At 45.8% G+C, this 16304-nt stretch overlaps 1 protein-coding gene across 1 annotated transcript; it reads right to left on the reverse strand.

The window, feature by feature from the left end:
• Nucleotides 1-355: 355 nt before the first annotated feature.
• On the reverse strand, nt 356-14443 carry LOC132591864 (cytochrome P450 2K6-like). The gene is made up of 9 exons (XM_060272296.1): nt 14048-14443; nt 12214-12376; nt 11640-11789; nt 10243-10403; nt 9361-9534; nt 8581-8722; nt 7878-8062; nt 2438-2579; nt 356-1301 (listed from the first exon to the last, which is right to left on the reverse strand). Exons 1-9 carry the CDS (start codon nt 14228-14230, stop codon nt 1114-1116), a joined length of 1488 nt encoding a protein of 495 aa, XP_060128279.1. The 5' UTR covers nt 14231-14443; the 3' UTR covers nt 356-1113.
• Nucleotides 14444-16304: the final 1861 nt, after the last annotated feature.

Consider the following 16304-nt stretch of genomic DNA (forward strand, 5'->3'; position numbering starts at 1 on the left):
ATTTTATTCTTTTATTGGTGCTGCGTATTTACAGTGCTCAAGTCATTGCTATTTACACGGAGCGATGTTGTCAGTCGGTTTCAGAACCTCCTAATGGCTTTTGGCGCGTCTTTCTCCAACACAAAAGCTTTGGCAGACCCATCCTCTTGCCCCTCCTCTTCCTGCGTAATTCTGGAGTTGGGGGGATGGGTCTTCCCCCCTTACTTGCCCCTTCCTGTCCCACCTGGGACCCTGGCTCCTCTACCTTGCCTGAGCCTCGGACACGACTTCCTGCTTCCCCACTGGAATCGGAACTCTCCCTGCTTTCCCCTTTGCTCGGGGACGGGCTTGAACTCAGGAGGGGAGGGACTTCGCGATATCCCCTGTCCCTCACAGTTAATAAGGGTGTTTAAAAAAGGTTTGCATTGATCACACAGGGAGGCTTACCAAGCCATGAACTTTGCGTCTTATTGTAGCCTTATTAGCTTCCAAGGGTCCTTTAGTTGCGCCCAGGCAGGACAGAGACAGTCAATAATGACACCGGCGGTTGAATTCAGAGAAAGAATTTAATCCTTAAATTTAAGGGACTCTCAGTGATCCATGTTTCACGACAAGAGTAAAGAAACACAAATTTGCAAAGCTTCTTATACACTTCTTGGGTTCCTTTCCCCCTCCTCTGTAAATGTGCGCACGCAAGGGGGTGACAGGTTACAAATCCATATTAGGAAAATCCGTATCTTGTCCTTCTCATAAACACAAAGGGGGTCACAAGTACATATAAGGAAGATCCGTGTCCGGTCCTGTGCATAAACACATGCTGACTCATGCTGCCCCGGTAGCATCCTCACTCAGCCTTGAGTAAGACTATGCGTCAAGCATAGCAGCTTCCAGCGTCAAGCTCATCCGCTGATAAACCTTTCTGTGTTCCAGACAAGGTCAGCTTATTCGGCCTTGATAGGAAGCTTTCTCACTTACATTACACTTTGGCACACAGAGAGAGGCAAAGAAGAAAGCATTTTAAGCAAGACATCCCAGGGATATGGGGGGGGGGCTAAGCTACACAATCAGAATTATACAATGCAACTATATGATCAGATTTAGCTCGATAATACAATTGGCAGACCCCTCCCTTCATTATGAACGTGGCAGAGCACAGAGTTGGTGCGGCATGGGTGGTGTTGTGAACCCAACAGCAGGAGTAAGGTCCAGGTCATCTTGAGATGTTCCAGGAGGGAGCCGGAATGTGAATCTCTGCAGGAGGCTTGTAAAGAAGAGGAAGAGCTCCATTTTGGCAAGAGTCTCACCTAAACATGCTCTCCGACCTGTAAGGAAGCCCAAGCAGGATTGAAACTGGCTTTATTGCTTACTTAATAACATTTTATTGGTTTATCTATAATGGAATGCATCAAACCACTTACTGTTTAAAATTTCATAATGATACCATTCTAAAATGCAACAAGAATGAATACTCATCTTGAACAAATGCATGCTCTCCAAGTGTCCCACTTCTCCACTGGTATCCCCACAATTACGAAAGCCGTCCTGGCTTCTGATTTGATGCCAGAATGTCCCATTTCCCTATTTTGCCAGGGGCTCTGCTCCTGAGCTTGGGGAGAAGGATGAGCCAGCACTTGCCCCTCCACAGCAGCTGCTGGAGGAGAGGATGTGGCTGTCGAGGCCTAGCGTAATGATGCAGTGGCTCAGAGGGGGAGGCAGCAGGCAGAGCAGCCCTGAGTGGGACGAAATGGGGAGCGGAACAGAGCACAAGGAGTCCGGATTTATTTTTTAAAAAATGTTTGTGCATCCATGTCTAATCTTGTCTCTTTCTAAAAGTGTGTGTTCTTCCTTTCGTAAATCTACTAAAAGAATAAAATCAAATTGGGGCTAAGGGGTTTTCTCAGGACAGTGAAGGGTATGTGTGCTGAGTCCCATTGGTGTAGGGGTGGCATTACTCTAGGAGGGTGAGTTGGGTGGGTGTGAAAAATGTCCAGATTTTCATCTGAGGAATGCAAAAGATGAACTACCAGCAAGAAGCATTCTACAGGGCTGAAAACCAAGGTGAGTGGATGTTTTTCAGCCTGTTTTCTGTACCCTAATCCTCTAAACAGCCTGTATGCATTCTCCACCACAGCAAGCAGGTGCCATTATCCTAGATCAATGGCACATTCCAGCCAGGCAAAAACACACAAGGGGAACACAGAGCAGGTCCACTGAAAGCCACAGCCTGGGGGAAGTTCTGAGGGGGGTTAGAGAGCCTTGAAGAGTCCCATTTGGCCAGTGGTCCAGAAGTTGCCCTACTGAAAACGAATATTGTTGTGTATCTTATTGCAGTTCTAAATGACAGATATAAGGACTCCAAAGTTTGGGACTGGGTCCTCTGTCCAAGTTTTATTTTATGTTAATATACTTAGGATGGCCTGTTCATTGGATATGTATAAATAGACACAAAATACGTTACCTGCAGAGAAAGGCAGGAATGCATCTCTCTTTATGAACTTTCCTTCCGAGTCAAGAAAGTGCTCAGGATAAAATTGGTATGGTTTTTCCCACTGAGATTCATCATGCAGCACGGAGGTCAGTAGTGGCAAGATATGAGTCCCCTGAAAAGGAAAAGCAAGAGTTATTTAAAAAATGGATATGGCCCATCAAGCAAATTGTTATGGTATAGTCCTCAATGTATTTTTTCCTTTAAAAAAGCAAGAAATGATCCGGAATATAATCCAGAGATTATATACCATTAGCTCCTTAAACAGTCATCATTGGGCTGAGAGAATTGTTGACTGAGCCTCTTGCCCAACTTTTCTGGGAAGACTCAATAAAGACCTGTATGCAGCAAGGAAGGCAGAAGCAAGTAGGCCCAGACTAGGAAACTGGGGCACCGACTGGGGCCCCCAGAGGGGCAATGGCTCCCTACTTTACAAGGAGGTCAGTGGGGCCTCCTCCTAGGTAAAGGGAAAGGAACCCCTGACCATTAGGTCTAGTCGTGACCGACTCTGGGGTTGTGGCGCTCATCTTGCTTTATTGGCCGAGGGAGCCGGCGTATAGCTTCCAGGTCATTTGGCCAGCATGACTAAGCCGCTTCTGGCGAACCAGAGCAGCACATGGAAACACCGTTTACCTTCCCGCTGTAGCAGTACCTATTTATCTACTTGCACTTTGACGTGCTTTTGAACTGCTAGGTTGGCAGGGTTAGCCTAATGCAGTGATGGCGAACCTATGACACGCATGTCAGCACTGACACGGATAGCCATTTTCAGTGACACGAGGCCGCATGCCAAGATCTCACTTCTGGCTGGTGGTGGAATGCCACAGGCGATGCATTTCTGGGCGCCTTGTGGACTTCCTTTTTTAAAAAAAATTATATTTATTGAGGTTTTTTACAATAAAAAATACAGCACAAAGCTACAAAAGCTTAAAAAAATTAGAAAAGAAAAATTAAGAAAAACATAAGAAAAAGCACAAAAAGAAAAAAAGGAAAAAGGAAAAAAGATAGTATCTTTAACAATATCTTGTCCCCGACTTCCCCGTCCCTCCCCTCCCGGGTCAATTCCATATCAAAGTTCACAACTTCTTTTTTATACCCCACACAATGATTTCTATTAAATTGTAAACTATATTGCTTTTAACTATTTCTAATAATTTCCTTTAGCCTATAATTTTCCCCTAAAAAGATATATCTTTTCCTGATTCAGATTCTATCCAATCTTTTAGCCAAACCTCAAATCCCACCCCCTCCCTCCCCAGGTAGCAGTTTCCCCTTTTCCCCGGCCAGCGTCTTCATACTATCCGATTTCAAACCTTTTAATCCATCCATTCATCTACTTTATATTCCTTCTTCACCCCACACCCACTCTTAGCCATTCTAAACCACCCCATTCCTCCTTCTTCCCCTTCCGTTGTTTTAATTCTTCCACCAGCCTCCCACCCTCATCTTTATTTCCACTTTCCCCTATTTCCAGTCTTCTGTCTGGCCTGCGTCCCCTCACTCTCACTGGGGGGGGGGCAAGGGCCAGACTCTTTCCTCCCTCCTCAGCTTGTTTGTTTCCTTCTGAGATCTGGCCACCCTCTCTCACTGGGCGGACCAGGTCCCAGAGTCCATCTTGTTCCTTGGCATCCAAAGTCACGCAGGTGGTCAATGCTTCCTCTCTCACAGGTTGCATTGATTTCACAGTCCGTTGCTCCTTATTTTCTGTCTGTTGTTCAATGATTTCTTCTTCTTCCAATTCTACAGTTTCCATTGGGTATGTCTGTTGTTGGTCTTCTTTTAAAGTCTGAATATTTCCTTTGCCATAACGTATTTCCTCTGTCATTTCTTTAATAAAGTCTAGAATATACTGCAACTCGACCTCCTCCATTTTTAAGAGGGTTGTTTTGGCTGGCAGCCTTCTTTGTCCTTCTATGTTCCCGTGGGAATTGTAACTTGATCCGCCAGAGATGGTGCTGTAATGCCCAAGCTAGTTCCTTTGTTTGTTTCCAACCATGTTTGTCATTTATAATTCAAATTCTTAATCCAAATTTTCCAATTCTCCACTTTATTCCGTCAGTCAACTTAAATATAATCCAAAAGTTATCACAAAATCACAACGATTACTCTTTATAAATCCTTATATTGTCAGCTGGTCATGGCTTTAGGTTCCTGCCCCCGGTTTTTTTTTGGGGGGGTTCTTTATCCCAATAGTAAATTTGCCAATGCAGTCTAAAACATATGTCCCCCCCTTAGTTCTGCCTTCTAAGGGGGGATACAAGTTCCATTTTCCAGGGGGATCCGCACCCCTTCTCTTCGATCGGCTGCAGGCAAGTTAGTTGTGGCACAGCCTTCCGGGTAGGGGGGGGGAACGATCTCCGTTTTTTATTCCCCTCCCAAGTCCAAATTCTTCTTTTTTAAAAAACAATGTATTGTCTTACTCACAGTCCGAATCTTAATTAGAAGGTATCTGCCGCTCCTCTGTCTCCGGCTCGGAGCTTTCCACTACCGAGGTAGCAATGGTCCCAAGGCTCCGCCATGTACAGCCTGCTCTCGGAGGCTCCGACGGGGGCTCTCCGGGCAGTTTCCATGGCTTTTTGGAGCCCGCTGGGTATCCAGGCCCTCAGAACGCACAATCTGAGGATTCTCCGGGAGGTCGCGGCGCCCACGCAACTCCCCCCCCCTCGGTAGCGGTGGGTGTCTCGGAGACCGAGACAAACCCCGCCGGTGGCTGATGGCGGCAGACCAGAAGTCCCTTTAAAAAAAAAAAATTTATTGAGATTTTTCAACTTGAAATTACATTCACTTCATCACATCACATCATAATACCATATAGAAAAAGAAAAAGGAAAAAAAGAAAAAAGAAAAAGGAAAATAGAGCAAAAAACTGGAAAAAATTCCAGAAGAAAAAAGAAAAAAAGAGATAGAATCAAAAACAAAAAACAAAAAAACAACAATCCAATCTTATATTAATAACTCTGTCATAACTTCGACTTCCCCGTTCCTCCCTTCCCGAGTCTAGTTATATCCCATCTTAGCAATTTTCATAATTATACAATTCCAAAACTATCAATTTAAATCTTAAAATAATTACTTGAATAAAATCCTTTAATCCAAATAATAGACAAATTATTTCCTCTAATTACTCCCTTTGGCCTATTAATTTTCACTAAAAATATTCTACCTTATCCATTCTGACAATTCTAATACCTCACTTCTAAGCTAGTTTAATTTCTAAATCCCCCCTCCTTCTCCCGGATGACATTTCCCTGGATATCCCGACCAGCTCCTATATACAGTCCAGTTTCAAACCATTTAATCCGTCCTTTAATTACAATAGCTATCAACCCATTCCGTCTCTCGACCACTCCAGCCCACCCCCCCTCTCCAACAGCCCTTCTGCCAGCCTCACTCCAGTTTTTCCTTTTTCTTGTCCCCCCCCCCTTTAGCATGTCCTTTGCCTGGTTCTTGCCTCCCTTCTCTCACTAAGGAGGTCCGAATCCAGGCCACCTCTTTGTTCATTGTCACAGCTTGGTTATTTTTTGCCAAGAACCTGCTCTCCTCTCACTGGGGGAAGTGATTCCTGGTCTTCCATGCACATTGGAGCTCCTTGGTTATAACGTATGTCCTGTGCAACCTCTCTCACAGCTTGCACTTCAATCAAAATCTGATGCTCCTCTTGGTCTTCCTCTTTTAAAACTTTAATGTTTTTGTCTTCTATAATCTCAACCTGTGTCTCAAAATTGTCTGTGGGGAGAAGTTGATGTTGTGTTTCAATCCATAACTTTGTAAGTCTTTTGGATTCTTTTACTCCCGTCAGCACTTCTTGAACTTTTTCCCATACACTTTGTATCCCGTTCTCACCCATCTCGTTAAGTTATTTTGACTGTCTGTATCCATTGTCTTCTCAAGTTACAATATGGCGCATAGGCTGTTGTGCCAGAGACGAGTCCTAATGGTGGCTAGTCGGAGCCTCCAGTTTCCCGTCACCCGGTTACCGGAGAGCTCATTAATGGACAGTTCCAATTTTTGCAGGAATCCACACAAAGAAAATAAATCACCTCCCCTTGGCTCTGCTACCACAGGGAAGGGGTCCAACTTAATTTTTAGATAAATTCAGAGTCCCGTTCCAGCATGATGGCTGCAGGCTCAGTAATTGCATGTTGGTATCTCGGTGGGGCGGGGGAAACGACCTCTGTTATCTTTAGAATTCCCCTCCCAAGTCCAAATTCTTTCCCAAATTAATTAAAAATATTTACTCACAAGTCCAAATCAATTCTTTGGAGGCATCTGGCGCACATTGTCACTGGCTCGGAGCTTTGCGCCTCAGAGTGAGCGAATAAACCCAAGGCTCCGTTTCGCTCAGCCTGCTCACGTCGCCCCCCAAAAAGGGGCTTGCCGGGCAGTGAGCGGGACTCTAAGGAGCTCTGCTGGGTGTCCACGTCCCCGAAAAGCACAATTCGGGGGTTCTCCGGGGGGCCGCTTCGCTCAAGCGGCTCTCCCCCCCCCCTGGGGCGCTGGGAACCTCGGAGCCCGAGGATTCCCTCGCCTATTTCCAATGGCGCCAGACCGGAAGTCGCCTTGTGGACTTCCGGCGAGGCAAGGTGGCGGTCGGCACAGAGTCACGGAGCTCCTGAAAGTGACCAGTGCTGCAGGAGCTGAAGGACAGGCTCCCAAGCCCCCGCCCCGCCCCCGCCCAGACACTGGGGGCCACCAGTGCAGCAACCGGGAAGCTGCTAGACCCCACCCCCACCCCGCAAACCTGACGGCCGGCCTCAAGGCACTCCAAAGGCCAGAGGAGGAAAAAGGAAGCCCTGGCCCTGCTGCTGCCGCCACTGCCACCGCAGAAAGGAAGGAAAAAAGAAGGAAAAACAAGGCAAAGGGGAACAGGGGTCCGCTCGCTCCGTTGCTGTCCCCGTCGCCCCCGACTCAAGGAAGAGGAGGGGGCCCTTGGAGGAGGGAAAAAAACCCCGACCCCGACCACGCTGCTACCAAAACCGCCACCTTGCCACCATTCCAGGAAGAGAGAAAAGTTGCCCCGCTGCCGCGCAAGCATAGCCGAGTGAGGGGAGAGGTAGGCTGAAGAGGGCCACGAGGAGACACAGGCCCAACCCGAGCCCACCTCCCCAGCAGCAGACCTGTTGGAGGAAGGCCTGAGTCCAGAGTCCCCCTTTTAAAAAAAATTTTAAAAAATATTTCCCTCCCCTTTTTGCTTTTTATTCTAAATATTCCTAGGATATTCCTAAATATCGTGAAATTATGGTTTTTCTCTCAAAGTGACACACCACCCGAGTTATGCTCAGTTTTTTGGCGAATTTTGACACACCAAGCTCAAAAGGTTGCCCATCACTGGCCTAAAGTGTAATGTCCTAATTAATGAAGAAATCAATCGCAGTCAGCTGAACAAACAATGCAGTTTAATAAAAGTGATTACCTTTGGAATGAAGTAGCCTTTAAGGGTAACATCCACAGTGGTTGCATGGGGCAGGTTGGTTGGGGCAATGTCAGCAAATCTCTGGATCTCATGGATCACTGCATCTACATATGGCATTTTCGTTCGGTGCTCAATCCTTGGTTGAGAAGATCCAAGAACCTTTGCAATTTCTTCTTGGACCTTATCTGGGGGCAGCGGAGGGGGATATTTTTTTGTTAAAATAAACTCATTGGTGGTTTTATATGTCCCCCCCCCCATGGCAAACTCAAAAGCATATGTTTGCCATCAACTCATATCTTCAGATTACCTGGAGTAACTGACAGCTAATTATGCAATGGGACTGCCTGATCTATGAGCACAATCTCACAACATATTGCAAAGTTGTGGAAGATGCTATTCACCTGAGAATTTTAGTAGAAATTCACAATTTGCATATAGTTATGCCGGAAGCAAAAGTCAGAAACATGTGTGCTCCGTTACACCCAACATTGGGGGGGGGGACTGACATGTGTGATGTCACACAGTGAAACTAGGCCCAACAAGGCCACCAGTTGTGGAATATTGAGGGGGGCCTCCCCCCTCATTGAAATTTGTGGGGCTCACCGCCCAGCTCCCCAGCTCCCCAGAGAGTTATGTACAACTGGAATCAAGATACTGTATGCTAGCTAGAGTAATGGGAGCCAACCCAATGACAAGAACTCACTCTGAATTTCAGGATATTTTATCATTAGTAACAGTCCCCAGCGCAGCGTGGTAGAAGTGGTCTCCATGCCAGCAGCAAATAAGTTACCCACAACGGCTTTTAGGTTCTCATTGTGGAAACATCCGTTTGGCTTGTCCTTCTCCTGGGGTGTAAAAAGAAAGAACTGGCTATAACCAGGTGAATGAGCAAATTCCATGCGCAGATATCCAAGTAGCCAACCAAGGGCTGGGAGGGAACTCACTGGAATGGAAAGAGTAGAAAAATAATACACGCCCAGCACACTAAAATCTCTTTTATCCATGAAAGCATGTCACAGGCAGAAGAAAGGAGCGTAGTATAAAAGAAATACCGGGGGTGTGGGGAGGGAAACATGACATGCTGGACTAGTCATGGAATCAAGGAATCATAGAGTTGGAAGGGACCCTGAGGATCATCTATTCCAACCATCTCAATGTAGGACTGCAGCTGTCACTAACAGGGATTGAATCTGCAACCTTGGCGTACGCAGCAACGTTTTACAACCAACTGAGCTACTGTATCTCACAGGTTGTTTTTTCCTTTTCTTTTGAGAGAAGCAGGCCTCCAACTGCATACAGCCTTGCAAGCAATCAGGTCACAGACTCCAGATATTAGCCAAAGCTTTATAGAGCAAAAATAAAAAATAAATGTGCAGAGTATATTAGACACCAGCTCACATGGAAATGTATTTTTAAAATGTGAAAATTTCAACTTTTCAAAATATCAAGTTTTATTCTTGGTGGGTTTAAAAGACTCCATTACCTCTTGCTGTCTCAGAAGAAATGAATCAATAAAGCTCCTTTGGTCGTTTTCATCCAGATCTCTGAGGTGTTGTATGAAGGTGGCTTTTACGAAGGCATATATCTCATCCCTGTTGTGAAGGATAGTCTTACGAGCGCCCAAAAGTGAGCCAAGAGCAGGAAATATGTTATACAGCTGTAAGAATAAAATACGACAAAGAGAAAAGCCCAGTGCTCAATTCTCAGGTGGTACCCCAAATATGTTTGCTCATCTTCCACAGAGGAATACACAATGACACAGAACAATAATGTATTCGGGTTGGAGTAACGTTGAGTAAATATCCCTTAGAGGCCAAGGCTGCAATAGAGCTGGCTGGAGGGCCATTTTCCTACGTGCTGTTGTAGTTATCAAGCCCCGTTGTACTTGTGGATTAGCAGTTTGTTGAGATGTGGACAAGCCCCTAGATCAGGCATCCCCAAAGTGCGGCCCTGCAGATGTTTTGGCCTACAACTCCCATGATCCCAAGCTAACAGGACCAGTGGTCGGGGAAGATGGGAATTGTAGTCCAAAACATCTGGAGGGCCAAAGTTTGGGGATGCCTGCCCTAGACAGAGGTCAACGCTGTATACTTAGACCAGTAGTTGCCAGGGTCATCAATATACAAAAAGTCAATCATGGTTTAAGTTATCTAGCTATTATGTATTAAGCAGAATACCCAATTATATGAATGAAAATAATAAATGGGGGGAAGATTGTTTTTAAAAAATGTTCTGAAAGTGTCTCATATTTCTCAAAATGTTTTTTGCAGTGAATCCCAAACAATATGGAATTGCACACACATTGAGTTTTCTGTGAATACAACCAACTACAGTATTTCTTTTCCATTTGACAAACTTAGATTACCATGATAGAGGAGCTTCCAAAAAGCTGGATATTTTCATTGAACAGCTCCAGAAGTTTTCTAAATGTGGAATCTTCGTATTCAAATCGCTTGTTTAGTAGGATAGACGCCATGATATTGGCAACAGCAGCATTCATAATTGTGGTGGTTTCAAATGGTTGTCCTATACGTAAATATTAAACAATGTTCAGATAAAATAACAAGTATAATTGCTCTTCACTACCTTAAGTTCCCAGTGTCAGCCTACCTATGTACAGTAGAGAGTACATTTATCTTAGAAACTATTGAAATATATAGTGCAGAAGAGTTTGGATTTGATATCCCATTTTATTACTACTGGAAGCTGTATGCCGGCTCCTTCGGCCAATAATGTGAGATGAGCGCCGCAACCCCAGAGTTGGTCACGACTGGACCTAATGGTCAGGGGTCCCTTTACCTTTACCTTTAAGGAGTCTCAAAGTGGCTAACATTCTCCTTTCCCTTCCTCCCCCACAACAAAAACTCTGTGAGGTGAGTGGGGCTGAGAGACTTCAAAGAAGTGTGACTAGCTAGCCCAAGGTCAACAAGGAGCTGCATGTGGAGGAGCGGAGACACGAACCCGGTTCCCCAGATTATGAGTCTACCGCTCTTAACCACTACACCACACTGGCACCATAATGTACCTAACCAGAGATCTGCAACCTTTTTGAGTCCATGACTCCCTTGTCCAGCTACATTCTTCCTGTGGTTCCACTTGGGAGTCCTCTAGGCCAGTGTTTCCCAACCTTGTGCCTCCAGATGTTTTTGGCCTACAACTCCCATGATCCCTAGCTAGCAGGACCAGTGGTCAGGGATGATGGGAACTGTAGTCTCAAAACATCTGTAGGCACAAGGTTGGGAAACTGGACAAAGGTGATCGTGAAGCCAGCACCTTACTTGCCTTGGGAGGCAGCAGTGGCAGCAGTGGGTGCCACCAGGCCTGCATGGCGCAAAGGCTCCCCTTTGGCACTGTACACTCAGCTCCCAGACATGGCCTTGCACACAGCAAGCACAAGAAAGGTCAGTGTGGTGCCTGCCTGCCCAGCCTCCCACTTGTCTGTCCATTTCCAACATCAAGGGCTGGTGGACTGGCTGAACCACCTCAGCTCCTGGCAACCAGCACCCCCTGGCCAGCCCCAAAGGCACCGTTCACCTGGGGAGCTTGTAGCCAGGGCTGCTGCAACAAACAGCTGTGCAAGCCTTTGGGAGGCAGAGGTGCGAGAGGGCACCTGAGGAGGGAGGGAAGGAAAGAGGGACAGAGGCCAGCATTATCTCACACTGACCTGAACACTGCAGATTGGTTACTTCTTCACCAGGAATCCTGGTTACTATAGTTCTGAGAGTTAGCAATATGTATATAACACAATATTCTGTAACCCACCTTGGTAAGATTCAAATTTCTTAATCAGGACACTGCATTCTTCCACAATTCTGTCCTCTATGGACCTCTTCCCCATGCCATAGTCCCGTAATGTGCTTAGTGCAAACCGCCGCATCACTTTCCAGTTTTCACCATGTGAAAAAATAACACCTGAAGAGAAGAGATCAAGTTTCAAGTTACCATGGCCATGACAATATGCTTTGGCTTCTTGGACCCTTCTTCTGTGGAACTGACCATCGCTCTCAGCTGGTCCCTCATCCGGTCTCTGATAAGACACACACTCTCCAGAACTTCAGCAATATCCCTATGGGTTGTACCCTCAGAACATGATTGGACAGGGGGTTCTCTTCAGATTATATTATGACCAGATTCTCCTATTCCCCCCACACTTCTCTTTTGCTGGCAGTGACGAAGACATTTGACATTATCCCTCAAATGGCTGCAGCTACACTGGCCGATTGAAAAATTGGCAGGCTGTCCTCAAAGCTATAATAATCAGTTCTATGATTTTTTTTGGCACAGATTCTATATTGCTATGATAACTAAATTTCACAAAGAGAAGGAAAGGCCTCACCAAAACCCCTTGAAAAATCCTCAAAAATTGGGATGATGGGTCTCTCTGCAAATGCGTCCGCCTGATTCACCAGAGCCTCCTTGACTGTCTCATACCCCGTCAGCACCACTATTTTCTGGAATCCCATTTGGATGTGGAAGATGGGGCCATGTTCTTTGGACAACTGGAGTTCAATGACCAAAAGAGAGAAACATCAGATAAATCCCCCAAGACTAAGCAAAGGGTAACTAAACATACATACAAAACATACATAATCTCAAAATCAAACTGTTACGAAGAAAGTGCAGTAGGGTGGCAATTTCTGCAGGTCTTTTATTTTATTTGGAGGAAACTGTGAGCAGATAAAGTTGAAAACTGATATGAATTTTCCTTCCTCAACAAAACGAAAGTTAGAATCATAGAATTGTAGAGTTGGAAGGGACCACAAGGATCATCTAGTCCAACCCCCTGAAATGCAGGAATCTTTTTGCCCAACGTGGGATCAAACCCACGACCCTTTGATTAAAAGTCTCATGCTCAACCAAGTGAACTATCAGTTCTGGCTGCTCATAATTAGGCTCCTCTGTTTCACCCGTGGAGAGCCAGTGCTTTCCAATATTGCCTTTAGCTAAAATTACCCTGGAGACTTAATCTAGATTTAATCTAATGCAAAAAAAATTCACCTGCCCAAAGAATCCTGGAAAATGTGGGTGTTGTGAAGAGATGAACATTTTCAATAAGAACATAATTGCGTGTGGAGACCTTTTAACCAGGCCTAGACATAAATTCAGACAGGACTCAAATTTTGGTTTGGTTTTTGGCAGAATTTAGGCCACAACTTTATTGATTACAAATCAAGTGAGTGGTTCCATAGGCTCTGGTTTGTCTAGCTACCTGCAGCCCTGCAGGCAGCGCTGACTCTGGGCAGCAACCGTAAGTCAGCCTTGGGTAAACACCTGGGGCACAGGCAGGCAGAGGTGTCTGCCATGCCTCCACCCAGATGAGCCCTGAACTCAGGCTCAGGGCACAACTCCACACGGGGAAGACCAACCGTGAGTCCTGGATTCCTTCTTAAAGGAATACCCATGCATGGGGATGGCTAGGAATCTTGCCACCCCTATCAACAAGAACCAGAGCCTATCCGCAACCTTAGAAGTTGTGATGATTTGCTACGTGGCAGGTGAAACACCAATGGCACCAGCCAATCAGCCAAGTGGGGAAAATTCCTGCCATGCCCCTGTTCCAATGACAAGCGACACACGACGGCATAGCAAGGTCAAGAAAAAGCCGTAAATATAGGGACAGGTGGGCAGGTCCGATGAACTGAGTCTGAAAGCCCGCTTTACTGGCCGAGGGAGCCAGCGTTTGTCCACAGACAGTTTTTCCGGGTCATGTGGCCAGCATGACTAAGCCTCTACTGGCGAACCAGAGCAGCGCACGGAAACACCACCTACCTTCCTGCCAGAGTGGTACCTATTTATCTACTTGCACTTTGATGCGCTTTCGAACTGCTAGGTTGGCAGGAGCAGGGACCGAGCAATGGGAGCTCACCCTGTCGCGGGGATTCGAACTGCCAACCTTCTGATCGGCAAGCCCTAAGCTCTGTGGTTTAGACCACAGTGCCACCCGCGTCCCAGGCTGGTTATGGCATTCCTATTTCCCTCCTCCAGTGACCCAGTCCCTCCACTGCACAGATCAGCTATCAGCCTAAACCATAACAGCAATCACACACAAAAAGGAAGAAAAAAAGGAGTAAGCGATACTTGACAGAGTTTTGTCATTTTTGCATATATGAGATGGAACACTGACATCTACCTGGCCTAAAAACATCCACAGAAAGAACAGAAAACGTTACCTTTAACATTGTTCTGTAGGGTCTCTTCAGATCCATCATGTGGAGATTCCCAACAAGTGGTAAAGGTGTAGGTCCTGGTGGGAGATTTTTGGAGCTCCTATTCCAGAAACTGCCCCATTTCAAAATGAATATAATCGTAAGGACGAGCAGGAACAATGTTGGAATCTGTGCAGTCCAATCCATTTCTTTTCAGTAAGCAAATTTCTGAAGCGATTACTGTGAAAGTCACAACATAGTTGGGTCAGGACAATGTCTGCCGCCTGAAATGAGCAGCAAATTTATCATACTAGGAACTGTCTCTAGTGAATCATTTCATTCAATGGAATGCCTTCACTCCCCCCCCCCGACATTATTGCAATCTACGCTTGATGATTTAGCTTTCCCTTTAAAGGTACGGTAAAGGACCCCTGGGTGGTTAGATCCAGTCAAAGGCGACTATGGGGTTGCGGCGCTCATCTCGCTTTCAGGCCGGGGGAGCTGGCGTTTGTCCACAGACAGTTTTCTGGGTCATGTGGTCAGCATGGCTAAGCCGCTACTGGCACACGGAGGACTGTGACGAGTGCCAGAGTGCACAGAAATGCTGTTTATCTTCCCTCTGCAGCGGTACCTATTTATCTACTTGCACTGGCATGCTTTTGAGCTGCTAAGTTGGCAGGAGCTGGGACAGAGCAACAGGAGCTCACCCAGTTGTAGGGATTCGACCCCCCACCTTCCAATCAGCAAGCCCAAGAGACTCAGTGGTTTAGAGTACAGCGCCCTTTCTACTTACTTGAGCAGGGGTCTTTTCTTCCTGAAATGAAAACATCGTTCAGGAGCTTCAACCTCTTTTGAATTCTCAGAAGGTCCAATGTTCAGGTTTAGAAAAGCATTAAGAAACCCTCTTGCGTAAATATTGAACTAGTGAGAAATCTTTCAGATAGTCACTCTCAGAATCTCCTGAACTCCTTCTTTACAAATATTCTGCATTTGGCATGTGTGTGTAGCTAATTTAGTTAATTAATATACCGGTGCCGGCAACATAGGGAGATGTTCTTGGGGAAATACTGCACAAATATTTTGGTGTGTGTGTGTGCGTGCGCATGCAATTTTCTGCACTTTGCAGCATGGACCTCTTCTGTGGGCCCAATCTCTTGAACTGTTTGCTCCATAGACAAACTTGCGTTATACACTTCCTCTTGGCTTGTGCAACATTGTGGTTTAGCTGATGATGATGTCTTTTATTTATAGTTGCTCTTGATCCATAAGGTCCCAGGGCAGATTACAACCATTTTAAGCACATGCTGTTGCCAGGCGGTTACCACGGTATCAGAGCAGGTACTGGTACCCAGAAATTCTAGTGGGCCCATGGAGGAATATATTTGTTAAGAGTCCAGTGAGGAATACTTTAGTAGAAATTTCAGCATTTGGACCTTCTTATTGAGTGTTTCTGACCATAGGACCTCACCCAGTAGTCCCTTAAGCTTTTTGAAATCAGCCTTCTTAAAGTGAATAACTGTGAATAATTGTATGAGTGTACAACTTAGCATGAGAAGAGAAGACTCCCTGGAAAAGACCCTGATGCTGGGAAAGATTGAGGGCACAAGGAGAAGGGGACGACAGAGGACAAGTTGGTTGGACAGCGTTCTCGAAGCTACCAACATGAGTCTGACCAAACTGTGGGAGGCAGTGGAAGACAGGAGTGCCTGGCATGCTATGGTCCATGGGGTCACGAAGAGTCGGACACGACTAAACGACTAAACAACAACAACAACAACACAACTTAGCTACTTGCATACACAGATTGTACATTTGTTGAATGTAATATGTGAAGATTGCTACTTCCTCATATTAGAGTGCATGTTTGTGTCTGCCCTTTAAGGCTACACCTGAGGACACTGTTTCAGATGTGGGGAGACCTGGATTCCCCACTGACAGGAATTGGTAAGGGAGTGCAAACCATGGATTTGAAGAGCCCACTCGCTCCGAATGAGGGGGCTTCACAGATAAGTTGCTTGTATAAAAAACTATTTTTGCAGCTTGTATAGTTGTTGCTCACGGTTGGACATTTAACTGGGAATATGATGCTTTGAGATATTTGAAGGATTTGTTAATGTGTGAATACAAGAAACCAGTTTTGTCACTTGATCTCTATGCCCGAAGCAGAAGCACCAACTTGCGCCCAAGATGTGACATCATGAGTGCACAACATCACAGTGCCGGGAGAGATGTGACAAGAGACTGCAAAATGGAGTCCAACCTTATCTATTTATTTTATAAC

The sequence above is a fragment of the Zootoca vivipara genome, chromosome 3 (genome assembly GCF_963506605.1).
Source record: "Zootoca vivipara chromosome 3, rZooViv1.1, whole genome shotgun sequence".
Classification (NCBI taxonomy): Eukaryota; Metazoa; Chordata; class Lepidosauria; order Squamata; family Lacertidae; genus Zootoca; species Zootoca vivipara.